The sequence below is a fragment of the Macaca nemestrina genome, chromosome 1 (genome assembly GCF_043159975.1).
Source record: "Macaca nemestrina isolate mMacNem1 chromosome 1, mMacNem.hap1, whole genome shotgun sequence".
NCBI lineage: Eukaryota > Metazoa > Chordata > Mammalia > Primates > Cercopithecidae > Macaca > Macaca nemestrina.
In genome coordinates this window covers 99,349,352-99,363,900 of record NC_092125.1, presented here as the reverse complement: position 1 = coordinate 99,363,900, position 14,549 = coordinate 99,349,352, and the positions used below count along the sequence as shown (strand labels likewise).

At 42.0% G+C, this 14,549-nt stretch overlaps 1 protein-coding gene across 2 annotated transcripts in view; it reads right to left on the bottom strand.

Moving 5' to 3' along the window:
* Window positions 1-14,549, bottom strand: part of LOC105498174 (COPI coat complex subunit alpha) — a 53,585-nt gene that overhangs the window by 13,093 nt on the left and 25,943 nt on the right. The window contains exons 9-17 of one of the 2 annotated variants that reach the window (XM_011770077.3): window positions 11,313-11,448; window positions 10,711-10,793; window positions 9,484-9,634; window positions 8,105-8,171; window positions 6,700-6,775; window positions 4,777-4,859; window positions 3,967-4,106; window positions 3,308-3,393; window positions 3,053-3,218 (exon numbers count right to left, since the gene is read on the bottom strand). In XM_011770077.3, the coding sequence (XP_011768379.1) occupies window positions 3,053-3,218; window positions 3,308-3,393; window positions 3,967-4,106; window positions 4,777-4,859; window positions 6,700-6,775; window positions 8,105-8,171; window positions 9,484-9,634; window positions 10,711-10,793; window positions 11,313-11,448 (988 nt within the window). The remainder of the gene's footprint in view (window positions 1-3,052; window positions 3,219-3,307; window positions 3,394-3,966; window positions 4,107-4,776; window positions 4,860-6,699; window positions 6,776-8,104; window positions 8,172-9,483; window positions 9,635-10,710; window positions 10,794-11,312; window positions 11,449-14,549) is intronic. The other variant, XM_011770078.3, reaches the window with a different exon arrangement.

The following is a 14,549-nucleotide window of genomic DNA, read 5'->3' as shown; positions in this document are numbered from 1 at the left end:
TTATTGAAGGATGTTTCAGAAGACCTAAATGAATGAAGAGCTGCTATACCAAGTTCACAGATTAGGAAATTGAACACTGTAAGGACTGTAAAGATGGTGGTTATCCCCCAACTGATATAGAGATTCAATGCAATTCCAAACAAAATGACAAATGTTTTTGTGTGGAATTTCACGTTACTTTTTTTTTTTTTTTTGAGACGGAGTCTTGTTCTGTCACCCAGGCTGGAGTGCAGTGGCGTGATCTCAGCTCACTGCAACCTCAGCCTCCCAGGTTCACGCCATTCTCCTGCCTCAGCCTCCCGAGTAGCTGGGACTACAGCCGCCTGCCACCACGCCCAGCTAATTTTCTGTATTTTTAGTAGAGACGGGGTTTCACCGTGTTAGCCAGGATGGTCTTGATCTCCTCACCTCGTGATCCGCCCACCTCGGCCTCCCAAAGTGCTGGGAGTACAGGCTTGAGCCACGGTGCCTGGCCAAGAATTTCACAAGTTACTTTAAAAACTTATGTGAAGGGCTGAGCCTGGTGGCTGACGCCTGTAATCCCAGCACTTTGGTAAGCCAATGGAAGATGGCTTGAGGTCAGGAGTTTGAGACCAGCCTGGCCAATATGGTGAAACCCCATCTCTACTCAAAATACAAATATTAGCAGGGTGTGGTGGCATGCGCATATAAGGCAGGAGAATCTGGGGAGGTAGGAGAATCACTTGAACCTGGGAGGCAGAGGGTGCAGTGAGCCAAGATTACGCCACTGTACTCCAGCCTGGGCAACAGAGCGAGACTCCATCTCAAAACAACAACAACAACAACGACAACAAAACTTATGTGAAAAGGCATAATTTCCTTGAAAATACCCTAACAACTTTTAAAAAATAAACAAAATAGGATCAGAGTAAGTGTTGTACCAGATGTGAAGATTTATCATAAAGCCACATTATTTAAGACAGTGTGGAATTAGAGCAGAGATAGACCACAGATCCTTGCATTTTTGAAAACATGATTTATGTATGACAAAGATGAGACTGCAGAACAATGGAGAAAGAGTGGTCTTTTCAATAATGCTGCTGAGCAATTGAGTGTCCTTATGGAAAAAGTGGGATTAAGCTTTCTATACCTCACAGCATACATAACAATCAATGTCAGGTAGATTATAGACCTAGATATAAAAAGCAAAGTTACAATGCTTTTACAAAAGAATACAGAAGAATAGTTTTATGATTTGGGAGTCAATAAAGATCTTTAAAATAGGATGAAACCTAATATCCATGAAAAATAAAGATTCATAAACTTAACTACGTTTTAAGACTGTCTGTTCATTAAAGGATACCATAAGGAAAATCAGAAGACATGCTACAAAAGGGGAGATACTGGTATTTGCAACATGTAGCCCTGACAAAGGACAGACATTCAAAAAAGAAAGATAATGTAAGACAGATTAAAGATTTGAACAGAATTCATATGAGGAAATCCTACTGGATGGCCAGATGAAAAGGTGCTCAATCTCATTAGGAAACAGAGAACAGCAAAACAAAATTACAAGGAGATACCATTACACATCCATCAGATGGACAAAAATAAGTCTCACCAAACCAAGTGTTGGTCAAGAAGGCAAGAAAGGAAATTTTTTCTTTCTTTCTTTTGAGACAGAGTTTCGCTCTTGTTGCCCAGGCTGGAGTGCAAGGGCACGATCATGGCTCACTGCAACCTTTGCCTCCTGGGTTCAAGTGATTCTCCTGCCTCAGCATCTGGAGTAGCTGGGATTATAGGCACCCACCACCAAGCCCAGCTAATTTTTTTGTATTTTTAGTAGAGACAGGGTTTCTCCATGTTGGTCGGGCTGGTCTTGAACTCCTGACCTCTGGTGATCCGCCCGCCTCAGCCTCCCAAAGTGCTGGGACACAGGAGTGAGCCACCACGCCCGGCCCAAAAGGAAATTTTTATACCAAGCTGGGGGGCATGCAAATTGGTACAGCCACTTTGAAAAGCAGTTTCACAGCTGGGCACGGTGGCTCACAGCTGGGTGCGGTGGCTCACACCTGTAATCCCAGCACTTTGGGAGGCCAAGGCGGGCAGATCACAGGGTCAAGAGTTCAAGACCAGCCTGGTCAACATGGTGAAACCCCGTCGCTACTGAAAATACAAAAATTAGCTGGGCGTGGTGGTGCGTGCCTATAATCCCAGCTACTTGGGAGGCTGAGGTAGGAGAATCACTTGAATCCAGGAGGCGGAGGTTGCAGTGAGCCGAGATCACACTACTGCACTCCAGCCTGGGCGAGATTCCACTTCAGAAAAAAAAAGAAAAGCAGTTTCACATTGCCTAATAAATGTGAAGATATGCATACTCTATGGCCTAGCAATTCTACTCCGAGGATACACTCTAGAGAAATGTATGTACAAGTACACCAGAAAACAGGTAAGAGAATGTTAAGCATTGTTCACACAAGCCAAAAACTAGAATTCACTCAAATATTCCTTAAAAGAGTAGAACTGACAAACTGTGGTATAATCATATAATTATACAAAAATGAAAATAATTACATTGGAGCTACAAGATGGATGAATCTTACAAAATATTGAGCAAAATATGAAAAAATATATTCAGTATGGTTTCATTTATAGGAAGGCAAAACCAGGCAAAACTAAATCATACCAAGAAACACAGGGCAGTAAAATTATAAAGAAAAGCAAGGAAGAAATTAACTGTAAAAACTAGAATGTTATTTTTGGTGGAAACAGGGTGGGTTGTGACCACATGGCAAAGGGCTTCTGGGGTGCCAGCACTGTTCTGTTTTTTGACTTGGGTGGTAGTTATGTTGATGTTCACTACATAACTTGTTATTCTATATATTTTTTTATGTAATCGTCTACATTTGTTTTAGAGTTCTCAATTTTTAAAAAGTTGAAAAAAGAATGTTCTGATGCCCTTTGCACATATATGGCAGGTAAGACTTTTCCATGAAGGAAGTTCACTGAGGGCTTCAGTTACATCTCAAGACAGGACAGTGATTTCAGGAAGCTGCCTTCTCCCATTCTGTATCCCAGATAATTAACTTACCCAGTGGTGACAGCATATTTGATGTGGTTGCTTGTGGTATAGATAAATACCCCACTCTCATCCCAGGCCCCACTCTTGACACGAATGTTCTCATGAATGTTACATAAAGCATCCAGTTTGCGGTTACAGATCACAATGGCTGTAAGAGGCAAAGGGCATGAGTGTTCTGTTGGATAGGGTAAGTGCCGTAGACTGGCAGGAATGGGGGTGGGAGGGACTGGTCTCTAAATCAGGGTGGATATAATGAAGACTCACCGTGTTTGGCTAGTAGTGCTACATGTGACATGTCTGCTGACCAGATAACATATTTCACTTTAGAAATCTTCACAGATGCCAGAGTCCTGAGATAGACAGAGATGTGCAAACATGAATGGATCTATTTCCCTTATCTCAGGTTATGATCTACATCAACTGCACCCTCTAATTAATGTAAACCCCAATTTCTTAATGCAATACTAATTACACAAAATAATGTAATTTCTACATAGTAGCTCAGTGACTTAAACATTTTGGCTCACACTGTGCACTTTCCCCCTCCTCAACCCCCTCTCCCTCATTTCCTTGTATTGTTAGGGAATCTGTGTATGTCTATTTTCACCACTGGACTGTAAGCTCCTTTAAATATAGGAACTATGTTATTAATCTGTGTCTCTCTCATTCTAAGCCCTGAGAACACGCTTTGTTCAGGTAAGTACTGTAAAACCAGATAAATAACCAAGACTCTCGCTGTAATGCTAGTGTGGATGTGCAGGATGGAGAGTGATCACAGAAAGGAAAAGTTACTACAAAGAGTCTTGGAGCACAAGAAGTGGCCAAGCAACAAGACAAACTCACTTGGGGAAAAAGGTTCCCACTAAAGATGTCCACTCTCCCCAACTACATGGCTGTTTGCTTAGGGGCACCTGATATGTTACCGCTTCTGCTGTACGTCAAAGAGTGTGATAGAGTCCGCATCTCGAAGCAGGAGATTGCCTGTGCCAGCATAGAAGATCTCATCACAATTGGGCACCTGTACCTTTTTGGTGATCTCATTCTTCAGATTCTTGATCAGAAGCTGCAATAAGTATTAAAGATGGGGTTAAGAGAAGAAGTGTGTATAGATGATGATGGCAACTGACGATGTCTCTCAGCAATTGTTCCTCAGCGTCAATTAACAAGTATTTTTTGTCCTGTCCATGTCAATGACCACTGCAGACAGACCACGCCAACCAAGATCTTCTCTAAGGTCTTTAATACATATTTTTTCTCCTCCAACTAAAACATTCTGAGAAGTCCCAACTAAAGTCTGAATTCCTCAATGAACAACAGAGAGAAAACAGTGTTTCTGGGGCTTAAATTTTGTTAAATATTTTCTTCAGAGTGCTTTATCTTGTGCTGGACCTATTACATTTCAAATAACAATGGAGACAGCAGAACAAGGAGGGAAATTTCCTCATCCAGCCCATTCACTTCAGATTTGATGCATTTTGGGCTCCTGTAGTCAACAGTGACTTTAGCTTGGTTCTTAAACCCAGAGCCACAGCAATCATCTACCCAATCAAATCAGTTTTAATGCCTTTCCCCCAAGAGGGTTTAGTGTAGGGCTAGAGACAGAGGTATAGCCAATACATGAGAATCACGGCTGCTTGGGGGAGAATAGAAAAAACAATGGTCTTTATTTTGCAATACACAGGCCGCTGCCACCACACTCCCCAAATTAGTTTCCGCTTTTAGTCTTAACTCACCGAATGCATCCGATCTAGGACAGCAAACCGATTTCGAGCGACCCAAACGGCTGTTAGGCCTGAGGATCGTTTCCCTTCAGGCGCTGAGAAGAACAAAACCAAAGGGTGGGGAGCATGTGGTGAGTCACTGGCAGGTGACATAGTCGGGTGCCATGGAGCTGCCAGTCTTGCTGGATGCCATCTTGGCTTTGCCAGTTGAGCTGCTTCCTAACTAATTCAGCCATAACCTGGGGCTATTATTGAGTGACTTTTCCCCACCAGTCCCCTCCAAACACCAACCACCACCCCTGCCAAGGCTCTTTTCTCTAGGCCAAGTGGTTGCATTTCAGCCAACATCATGTACTGGCAGAAGGGCCGCCCATCTTGGGAGACAGCACACTCCATCAAGCTAACGAGCAGGGCCTCCCTGGCCAAGCTGCAGCAAAGCAAGCCTGTGTCATAGGACCCCCTCCCCAGGATGCAGCTGCTCTGCTGCTTTTAACATGCAAATGCTGACTTCCTAGTAGGGCAGGGTGGGGCAGAGCGCTCCCAACTAAATCTTGACAGGAGAGCTTGGTGCTGGGTGGTATTTAGAACCAAGCTGTTGCTCTGTAAATGTCAACTGACCATTCTTATCAACTTGACTAGAGTTAAAAAATGTTTCTCAGTTCAGTGGCTTATTAGAATTTTGAAATGGACACTCCATTTTCTGGGAAACTTGTAGAAGGATAAACAGAAGGGTGCATCAAAATACTCTTTTACCTATTAGACCAGCAGAAAACTGGAGAGAACATGTTGGCCAGTCTTGCCCCTGGCATCTGGAGGGCAGGCAATTTATGAAACTAATTATTATCAAAACTAACACTCCCATTTTCCAGGGGCCAGGAATCTGCATTATTCAAGCCTATCACTGTTGCCCACCATTGGGCTGCCCCTTTATTATTATCTCCCTCAAAAAATGAAGTACAGAATATAAAAGTGGTCATAAAACAAAACAAAATATTTTAAATTCTATTAATTGTAAACACAGATGGGGGAAAAAAAAAAAAGCAAAGGGCTGAGTTGGGAGGTACCAAACCATAAGATTTAGTCAGAAATGGCTTAACTAATTTATAAGGGAGAATTTGACTTATGGATACCAAATACAAATACATTTTCTTTCTCTCACTATGAACACATTTAAAAGAGAGGAGATAGATTAGCAACAATAATAACCCAGTGGCACCCAGCTAGTAAATTATTTCTCAGGAAACTGTTGATGGGGTCTAAAATATCATGAAAGTATGCCAGTAAGAGTGGGGATCTGCAGAATAAATCTCTGATCTGGTACTAGCTATAAACCCGCTGGAGGAAGTGCACTGAAAGGACCATAGGCAATAGTCAAATCCATTCTGAGAATGTTTTGTCAGCAAGTTCTAATCACAAGGACGTCAACAAGGGATGGTGGTGATGGAAGAGGTAGGCAGGAGTCTCAGCTGGATCCTGGGATCCCAGGTGGGGTGTGGGGCTGTTAGCAGCCTCATCTTTTTGACACGCAAAAGGAAGCAAATCGAATCTGGATGTGGATGGGAGAGTATAAATCCCTAGTCCCAGGATGAGGCATTGTAAGATTGGAACCACATTTTTAAATAAATGAAACTACCAGGGTGAAAGTCGTATCAACTGACAATAAACTAGGATAACATGCTGTGCTGAAAGAGAAAATGGAGAGTTTCTAATAACCAAATTATAAAATATATATATCTAGCTGGGGTAATAAAATGGAGGAGGAACATGAATATTTCACACCATGGTCGCCACTGATGCAACTGTCAGCAGCACCTGCCAACAGACATGAGTGATGTGGCCATGGCTTGCGGATAGAATGTGAAAAACTTGAAGAGGAGTTATCATGCGGGTGAGGAGAGCTGGAAGCAGAGTGGGTTAGACAAAAAGAACACCTACCATCAGGATTCTGGGAGTCAGCATCTTTAGGGATGGTGTACAGGTCATAGGTACTATTCTCTAAATTGCTAGCTCTCTGTAGAAGAAAAGGGGAAATTAAAATGTTAGTGAGAAGCACCCAAGATAACAGTTTTCCAGTTTACTCTGACAGAGAAAACAGTTCAATTGCACAGACATCAATCTGAAACCATACTTTTCTTACCCTTCACCCAGAGGGCATTTGACTGTTTCTACATCTATGAATTATAGGGCTCTTTGCCAAACAACTCGGCACTGATGCCACTTTATTTTCTTTATCTTCCAAAGATGCAGATATTATCTGAATGAAAGTAAGAACTGCTCTCTATTCCACAAATTAGCAGACTAGGACCCTGATATTCTGGTACCCCACCCTGAGGACTCATCAACGGAGTACTCAACCACTGGAAAGAAAAAAAAAGACATCAAAGAAAAGACACTATAGGAATGCAAATGTTTATTGGAAAAAGAAGAAAAGAAAAAACAGGCCGGGCGCGGTGGCTCAAGCCTGTAATGCCAGCACTTTGGGAGGCCGAGACGGGCGGATCACGAGGTCAGGAGATCAAGACCATCCGGGCTAACACGGTGAAACCCCGTCTCTACTAAAAATACAAAAAATTAGCCAGGCGTGGTGGCGGCGCTTGTAGTCCCAGCTACTCGGGAGGCTGAGGCAGGAGAATGGCGTAAACCCGGGAGGCGGAGCTTGCAGTGAGCTGAGATCTGGCCACTGTACTCCAGCCTGGGTGACAGAGTGAGACTCCGTCTCAAAAAAAAAAAAAAAAAAAAAAAAAAAAAAGAAAAGAAAAAACATGAAAGAAAACTGTCAGAATATGGGACTGCTAGATATTAAAGAAGAAAAGATTAGACAATATAGTTATATGAGGAAAGACATATAACTTCATTCCTTTTAACTTGGCCACCAGGGCACTAAAATTAGAATGTCATTTTTTTTTTTTTTTTTCAAATTCTGTTGCAAGAAACAGAGAGGACTCTTTGATGACTCTGAAGCCAACCCCACTGACATGAACTCCCTCTCAAAATCATAGTTCTTCTATTTTCACCCAAAGGAAGGGATCAAGGTAAACATTTTCTTTCCATAGGATATATATAGCCTAAACATTCTCTCAAATTATTTCTAGTGATCTGGGTCATTCATCCTGATGCTCCATTAAGTTCAGCTTTATGAAAGATAGGCAGTTCACAAATGCTCAATATGTTTACGACAACTGAAACCTACCTGATTTGAGTCTCTGAGTGATCACTGTGTCAGCTCTCACAAAGTGACCATTAAATAGTTTTTAAGAAGCCATTAGAGATTCCCTGAGGGCATAAGAAAGAGACCTATGGAAAATGGGGAGAACCTAGGAGGGCTCCACAGGTTACTTACCGTACAAAGCAAGACTGCATTTTCTGCTGGATTGTATGACATATTGAATACTGGAAACTTGGAACCACTAGAGATATATATAGAAAAAGGAAAAAACAGGGAAGACACATAAGAATAGAAGGAAGAAAGGAATCACCCCCACACCTCCTACTTATCCAATCTTTACACTATATACTCATCACTTTTATAATCAGGAGTAAAATGAATATTGTATTCTCTTCCTTTAAGGCTTGGCAACTTCCTTAGCTCAGCTTTGAACAAACAGTTTTAAAAAGTAAGCCATAGTAGAAGTCAAATTATTCAATAGAAGGTAGGTAGGGTTAGCACTCACTGTAGTGAGTGGGACTGAAATTCCTACACATAATTGCAGTGGACACCACACAGTAACATAATGTGATTTGTCTCTGGCTGGTTTCTCCTGTCCCTTGGAGTGTTCACATAAACCCATTTTTTTATTGTAGTGATGCTAGAGGGCGGTTATCAAACCCTCATGCCAAAGTTTGCCACCATTAATGTTTCAGCATGCTGATGCAGCTGGCTTTTCAAAAGGACAGTTCCTTTTGCCAGGCATTCCAGAGGTTATCATATCTTCAGAATTAAGAGTTTCCAGGGACATATATTCTGGTTCAGAGCTTTTTCTGGTGTGCTTTTTGAGGGAAGGCAATGGACAGTTAAAGACAAGAAATGCCAAATAAAGGCAAAAAGTTCTGTTATCAGTTTGGGCCATTCTCTATCAAGAAACTTCCTCTAGCTTGCAAGAGACCCAGGAAATTGTGGCAGAATGATTTTCCATCCACATGGTCACTAGCATTCTCAAGAAGGGAACTCTCATTCTACTCATGACCACTTCCTTGCCTCCCTCACTCATTGGGTTTACACTGAGCAGGCTCATCTAATGGGGATTCCATCTGTGACAGAATACGAGATCCAAAATGTCATTTAAAAGAAGAGTCTTGGTCGGGTGCGGTGGCTCACGCCTGCAATCCCAGCACTTTGGGAGGCCGAGGTGGGCAGATCACAAGGTCAAGAGTTTGAGACCAGCCTGACCAACATGGTGAAAACCCATCTCTACTAAAAATACAAAATTAGTCAGGTGTGGTGGCACATGCCTGTAATCCCAGCTACTTGGGAGGCTGAGGCAGAAGAATTGCTTGAACCCAGGAGGTGGAGGTTGCAGTGAGCCGAGGTCGTGTCACTGCACTCCAGCCTGGGTGACAGAATGAGACTCCATCTCCAAAAAAATAAATAAAAATAAATAAATAAATAAATAAATAAATAAATAAAAGTAAATAAATAAATAAAAGAAGAGTCTTGTTTGCGGGAGTTGTATCAGGGTGACAGATGAGAGGGTTGGGAGGAAAGAAACAAGTCCGATTTACCTCCGCAACTGCATCACAGCTACATCTTTGGAGCTGTTGAAATCCAGCTGACGTAAGAATCGGTCCTTGACATAGTGTAGCATATTGCCGTGAACAGCATAGGCTGGCCGTTCCCGTTCCAGCTTAAACACAATCATACCACCATCATGGCCTGGGGGACAGGGAGAAGAGGAGAAAGAATTAAGCTGTAGGCAAGAAAAAAACCTGGAAATTGGAGATACATAAGGATGAAGATTATATCTGTATGCTATTAATAAAAGACAAGACACCTGAATACATCTCTTACTTGCCTAAATTCTCACAGTTCTTGGAATCTTTATTTAAATAATCTCTGTGAATCCTTTTCTAATACTATTCACACTGCCATACTTAGTGCCACTATTCACACTGCCCTTTTCTGTGTTCCCCTAATGCTTTGTACAAACCTCCATTACAGTACTTATCATCCTGCACTGTAATCATTTAGGTCTATTATCCACATTATAACATGAATTCCCTGAAGGCAGAAATTATAATTTCTGTCCTTCCTCAGTCTCTAGCATATAAAAAGAGTATAAAAAGTATTTACTGAAAAAATGAATGTTAGTTTAAAAACCCTTTATTATTCTGTTTTTTAAAATGTTTTGCTCTTTCCCTACTAGCATCATCGTCCCTTAGAGAACCCTTACACTTTTGTTCTCCTACTGTTTGCTCTCCAAATATAAACCAGATCATGTCACTTTCCTGCCCAAAACCTTCCAATGGCTTTCCATTTATTCAGAATAAAATATTAAGTTCTAACCATGGCATAGAAGGCAATACACGATCTGGCCTGACCTCACACTATTACTTAGTCCCTTACTCACTGTGCTCCAACTGGCTGGCTTCTTTGGTGTTCCTTAGCATGTGATGGTGACACACTAAGCACCTCTCACAACACAGTCTCTGCATTTCCTGTTCCCATTGCCTTATACCCTTTCACTTTTCTGAACACCCAATATAAAGCAGTAGTCCCCATACTTATCCATCTCTATCTCCCTTAACTTTAATTTTTCTTCAAAGCATTTTTCACCACACATCATTTTATGTACATATAAAGTGGAGGAAAAAAAGGAGGAAAGCTTCAACTAAGTGGCTGAGAGTCCTTCTTCTCCTTGTCATCCTACTATATATTTACTAGAGACAAAGCTAATAATCACTTTCAAGTCTTATATAAAACAAAGAAAAAAGAGAGAAAATGGCCCTTACCTGCTGCAAAGAGGTTAAGGTTAGGGTGAGCAGCTAAGACCCAGAAACGATCATGGTCTCTGCGGAAAGTCTGAACCCCAGTCCTAGAAAAGGTACACAAAAAGAAAAATATTAATTTCCTAGGAATCTTCAGCCCATCCTACACAAGAATATTAAATGGTAAGCCAGCAAGCTGATTAAAATGTAAATCAGGGAGAGTAAACTGCATATCCTAAGTAACAGTAGTCGTGATAAGTTCTACCAAATAACAAAAAGAGGAGACTTCAAAACTGACCACATTATCATGATATATAGATCTCCCCTTTTCAGCATAATTTTATGGCTTTCATTCCGCATTTCTTACTTGTCTAGCTACAGAACTGGAGAAAGGGGGAAGAAGAAAAAATGTTTAAATTTAGAGGCAAAAAATAATAAACGTGGAGATTTCTATTTGATGGAAAATTTGTAAATGTTGACTGATCTCTAGGTCTCCTCAAATTTTCATAATATATGATTTGATTTGTCTACATGCTGAAGATGATGAGAGACATAAAGAAGTATTCCAATCTAGTTTTAAAAGAGAGAGTAAGAGAAAGTTCACACAACATTGATGACTAACTTACCGCTTAGACATATCCCAGACTCGAATACTCTTGTCCTCAGAATTGCTGAGGATCAACTCTTGGCGAGGGTGGAAGACGGCACAAGATACATTGTTATAATGGCCCCGGCAGGTATCAACCTCCCATGCCTTTGATTCTGAAGGACAAAAAGAATTAGGTCATCACAATTCCCTACTACTATAACTGTAGGATTTGGAGATATGACATCCTTTTAATCAAGAACTAAGTACTATTATAGAATGCTAAATTTCCAACTTCTTTCTAATATGGCAATCTCCTTCATTTAAGCCTCTTAATCTTTACATTTCTTGGTTCTTTCATTCTGACCCTCTTATTGATTATAACACATCTTCCCTTGGCCGTACATAGTGGCTCACACCTGTAATCCCAGAACTTTGGGAGGCTAAAGTAGGGGGATCACTTGAGCCTAGGAGTTCGAGATCAGCCTGGGCAACATGGCAAAACCCCACCTCTACAAAAAATAAAAAATTAGCTGGGTGTTGTGGCACACATTTGTAGTCCCAGCTACTCAGGAGGCTGAGGGGGAGGATCGCCCGAGCCCAGGAGGTCAAGACTGCAGTAAGCCATGAATGCGCCACTGAACTCCAGGGCAACAGAGCAAGACCCTGTCTCAAAAAAACAAACACCTCTTTTTCATCATTCGCCATCCCTTTATCCTGTTTTATCTGTCCTGATAACGATTTGTCCTAGTTGCCCTTTTTATTTTTATTTTTTATTTTTTTTCAGGGACCTGCCACTTCAGGAGCTGCCATTTTAGAACAAATATGAGCTCCTTAAGACAGGGGCCTTATCTGTTTTAGCCACCACTGTATCTCCAGAGCCTTAAACAAAGTCTAGTACAAAGGAGGTACTCAATAAATATTTGTCAAATGAATGGATGAATTCTATGTTCATACTCCTCAAAACAAGGGTACCATCACAGGAAAAAAGGGAAAGAAGGAATACTTTCAGTTGCAAAACGGTGGTATAGAAACAAGTTGGCTTCACTCCCCTCCACAGAAAACCCAAAACAAATATACAGGGCTGAGATTTTCATCAGCAACAACCCAGACCTCAAATATGACAATGAGACAGTTCCCGGGGCCATAGAAAGATGAAAAAACTCTGAGCAGATGGTAAGAGAATCTGATTTCCACATCTGCAATGCCTCTCCCCCCAACTCATGGTTTCTACAGCGCAAAAAGTAAGACTGAGGTGGTCAACTATCTTCCCCATCTTCCCGGGTGCCCCGGCAGGACATCTAACCTTGACTTAACCCATGGGAGGCATCACGACTGCCTGAGAGAGGAAATATCCCTGAGGACAGGCAGAGAGAAAAGGGAGGCAGGACTATCATACCCAGCCCCAAAAACTTGCTCTGTTACTTGGCCAAAGGAGATGCCAAGTAGCACTGCGTTGCAGGAAGTATGTTCCACAGGTCCCCCCATACACAAACCTCTAGCCAGGCCTGACACACAGATGGGATAATCCCTTTGGGACCTCCCCATTCAGGACAGACAATGCTCGGGTCATTTACTAAAGCCAAGGTGAACCTGGGCTTAAGGTGTCACCTAAAGTCAAAAAGGAGGAAGTGACTGAGCAGTAAAGATTTGCTAAGCAAATATGTTCAATAAAAACTAAAGCAAGCCAAACAGAGAAAACTAGAATAAGTAACTAATCTTTCAACACAAAGACATAGGTGTATACCCAAAAGTAACAATAGCAAACACGGAACCATAACCTTCCCACAAGGATAAAGCAAAAATACAATGATTGACCCTAAAATGACAGAAATTTCTGATCTCTGACAAAGAATTCAAACCAGTAGTTTAAAGGAAACCCTGTTATCTCCAAGAGATGGCTGAAAAACAATTCAGAAATTTACCAGAGAAGTTTAACAAAGAGATTGAAACAATGAAAATAAATCAAACAGAAATCTTGAAACAGAAACACATTTGCTGAAATGAAGAGCTCATTAGAGACTCTGAATAGCAGATGGGACCAAGTGGAGGAAAAAAATCAGTGAGCTTGAAGACCGGCTATTTGAAAAACACATAGTTAGGCCAGTGGTAGTGGCTTACACTTGTAATCCCAGCACTTTGGGAGGCTGAGGTGGGTGGATCACAAGGTCAGGAGTTCGAGACCAGCCTGGCCAACATGGTGAAACCCTGGTTCTACTAAAAATACTAAAATTAGCTAGGCATGGTGGTGGATGCCTGTAATACCAGCTACTTGGGAGGCTGAGGCAGGAGAATCGCTTGAGCCCGGGAGGTAGAGGTTGCAGTGAGCTGAGATTGCACCATTGCACTCCAGCCTGAGTGACAGAGAAAAACTCTGTCTCAAAAAAAGAAAAAAAAAAAGAAGTCAGTGGAGAAAAAAAAAAAGAAGAATGAAAAGGAACAGAGACCACCTACAAGACTACAAGAAACAGAAAATTGCCTCAAAAGACCAAATTTAAGAATGATCGGCTAGCCGGGCGCGGTGGCTCAAGCCTGTAATCCCAGCACTTTGGGAGGCCGAGACGGGCGGATCACGAGGTCAGGAGATCGAGACCATCCTGGCTAACACGGTGAAACCCCGTCTCTACTAAAAATACAAAAAACTAGCCGGGCGAGGTGGCGGGCTCCTGTAGTCCCAGCTACTCGGGAGACTGAGGCAGGAGAACGGCATAAACCTGGGAGGCAGAGCTTGTAGTGAGCTGAGATCCGGCCACTGTACTCCAACCTGGGCGGCAGAGCAAGACTCCGTCTCAAAAAAAAAAAAAAAAAAAAAAAAAAAAAAAAAAGAATGATCGGCTGGCGTGGTGGCTCATGCCTGTAATCACAGCACTTTGGGAGGCTGAGGTGGGCAGATCACCTGAGGTCAGTAGTTTGCAACCAGCCTGACCAACATGGAGAAACTCCATCTCTGCTAAAAATACAAAATTAGCTGGGTGTGGTGGCGCATGCCTATAATCCCAGCTACTCAGGAGGCTTAGGCAGAAGAATCACTTGAACCCAGGAGGCGGAGGTTGTGGTGAGCCGAGATCGCACCATTGCACTCCAGCCTGGCCAACAAGAGAGAAACTCTGTCTCAAAAAACAAAAAGAATGATTGGTTTTCAAGAGGGAGCGAAGCAAGAGCAAGGGTAGAAAGCTTATTTTAAAAAATAATCACAGAAAATTTTCCAAAACTTGAGAAGAAAGAAATATCCAGGTACAGGAAGGCCTGAGAACACCAAACAGGTCCAATCTAAATA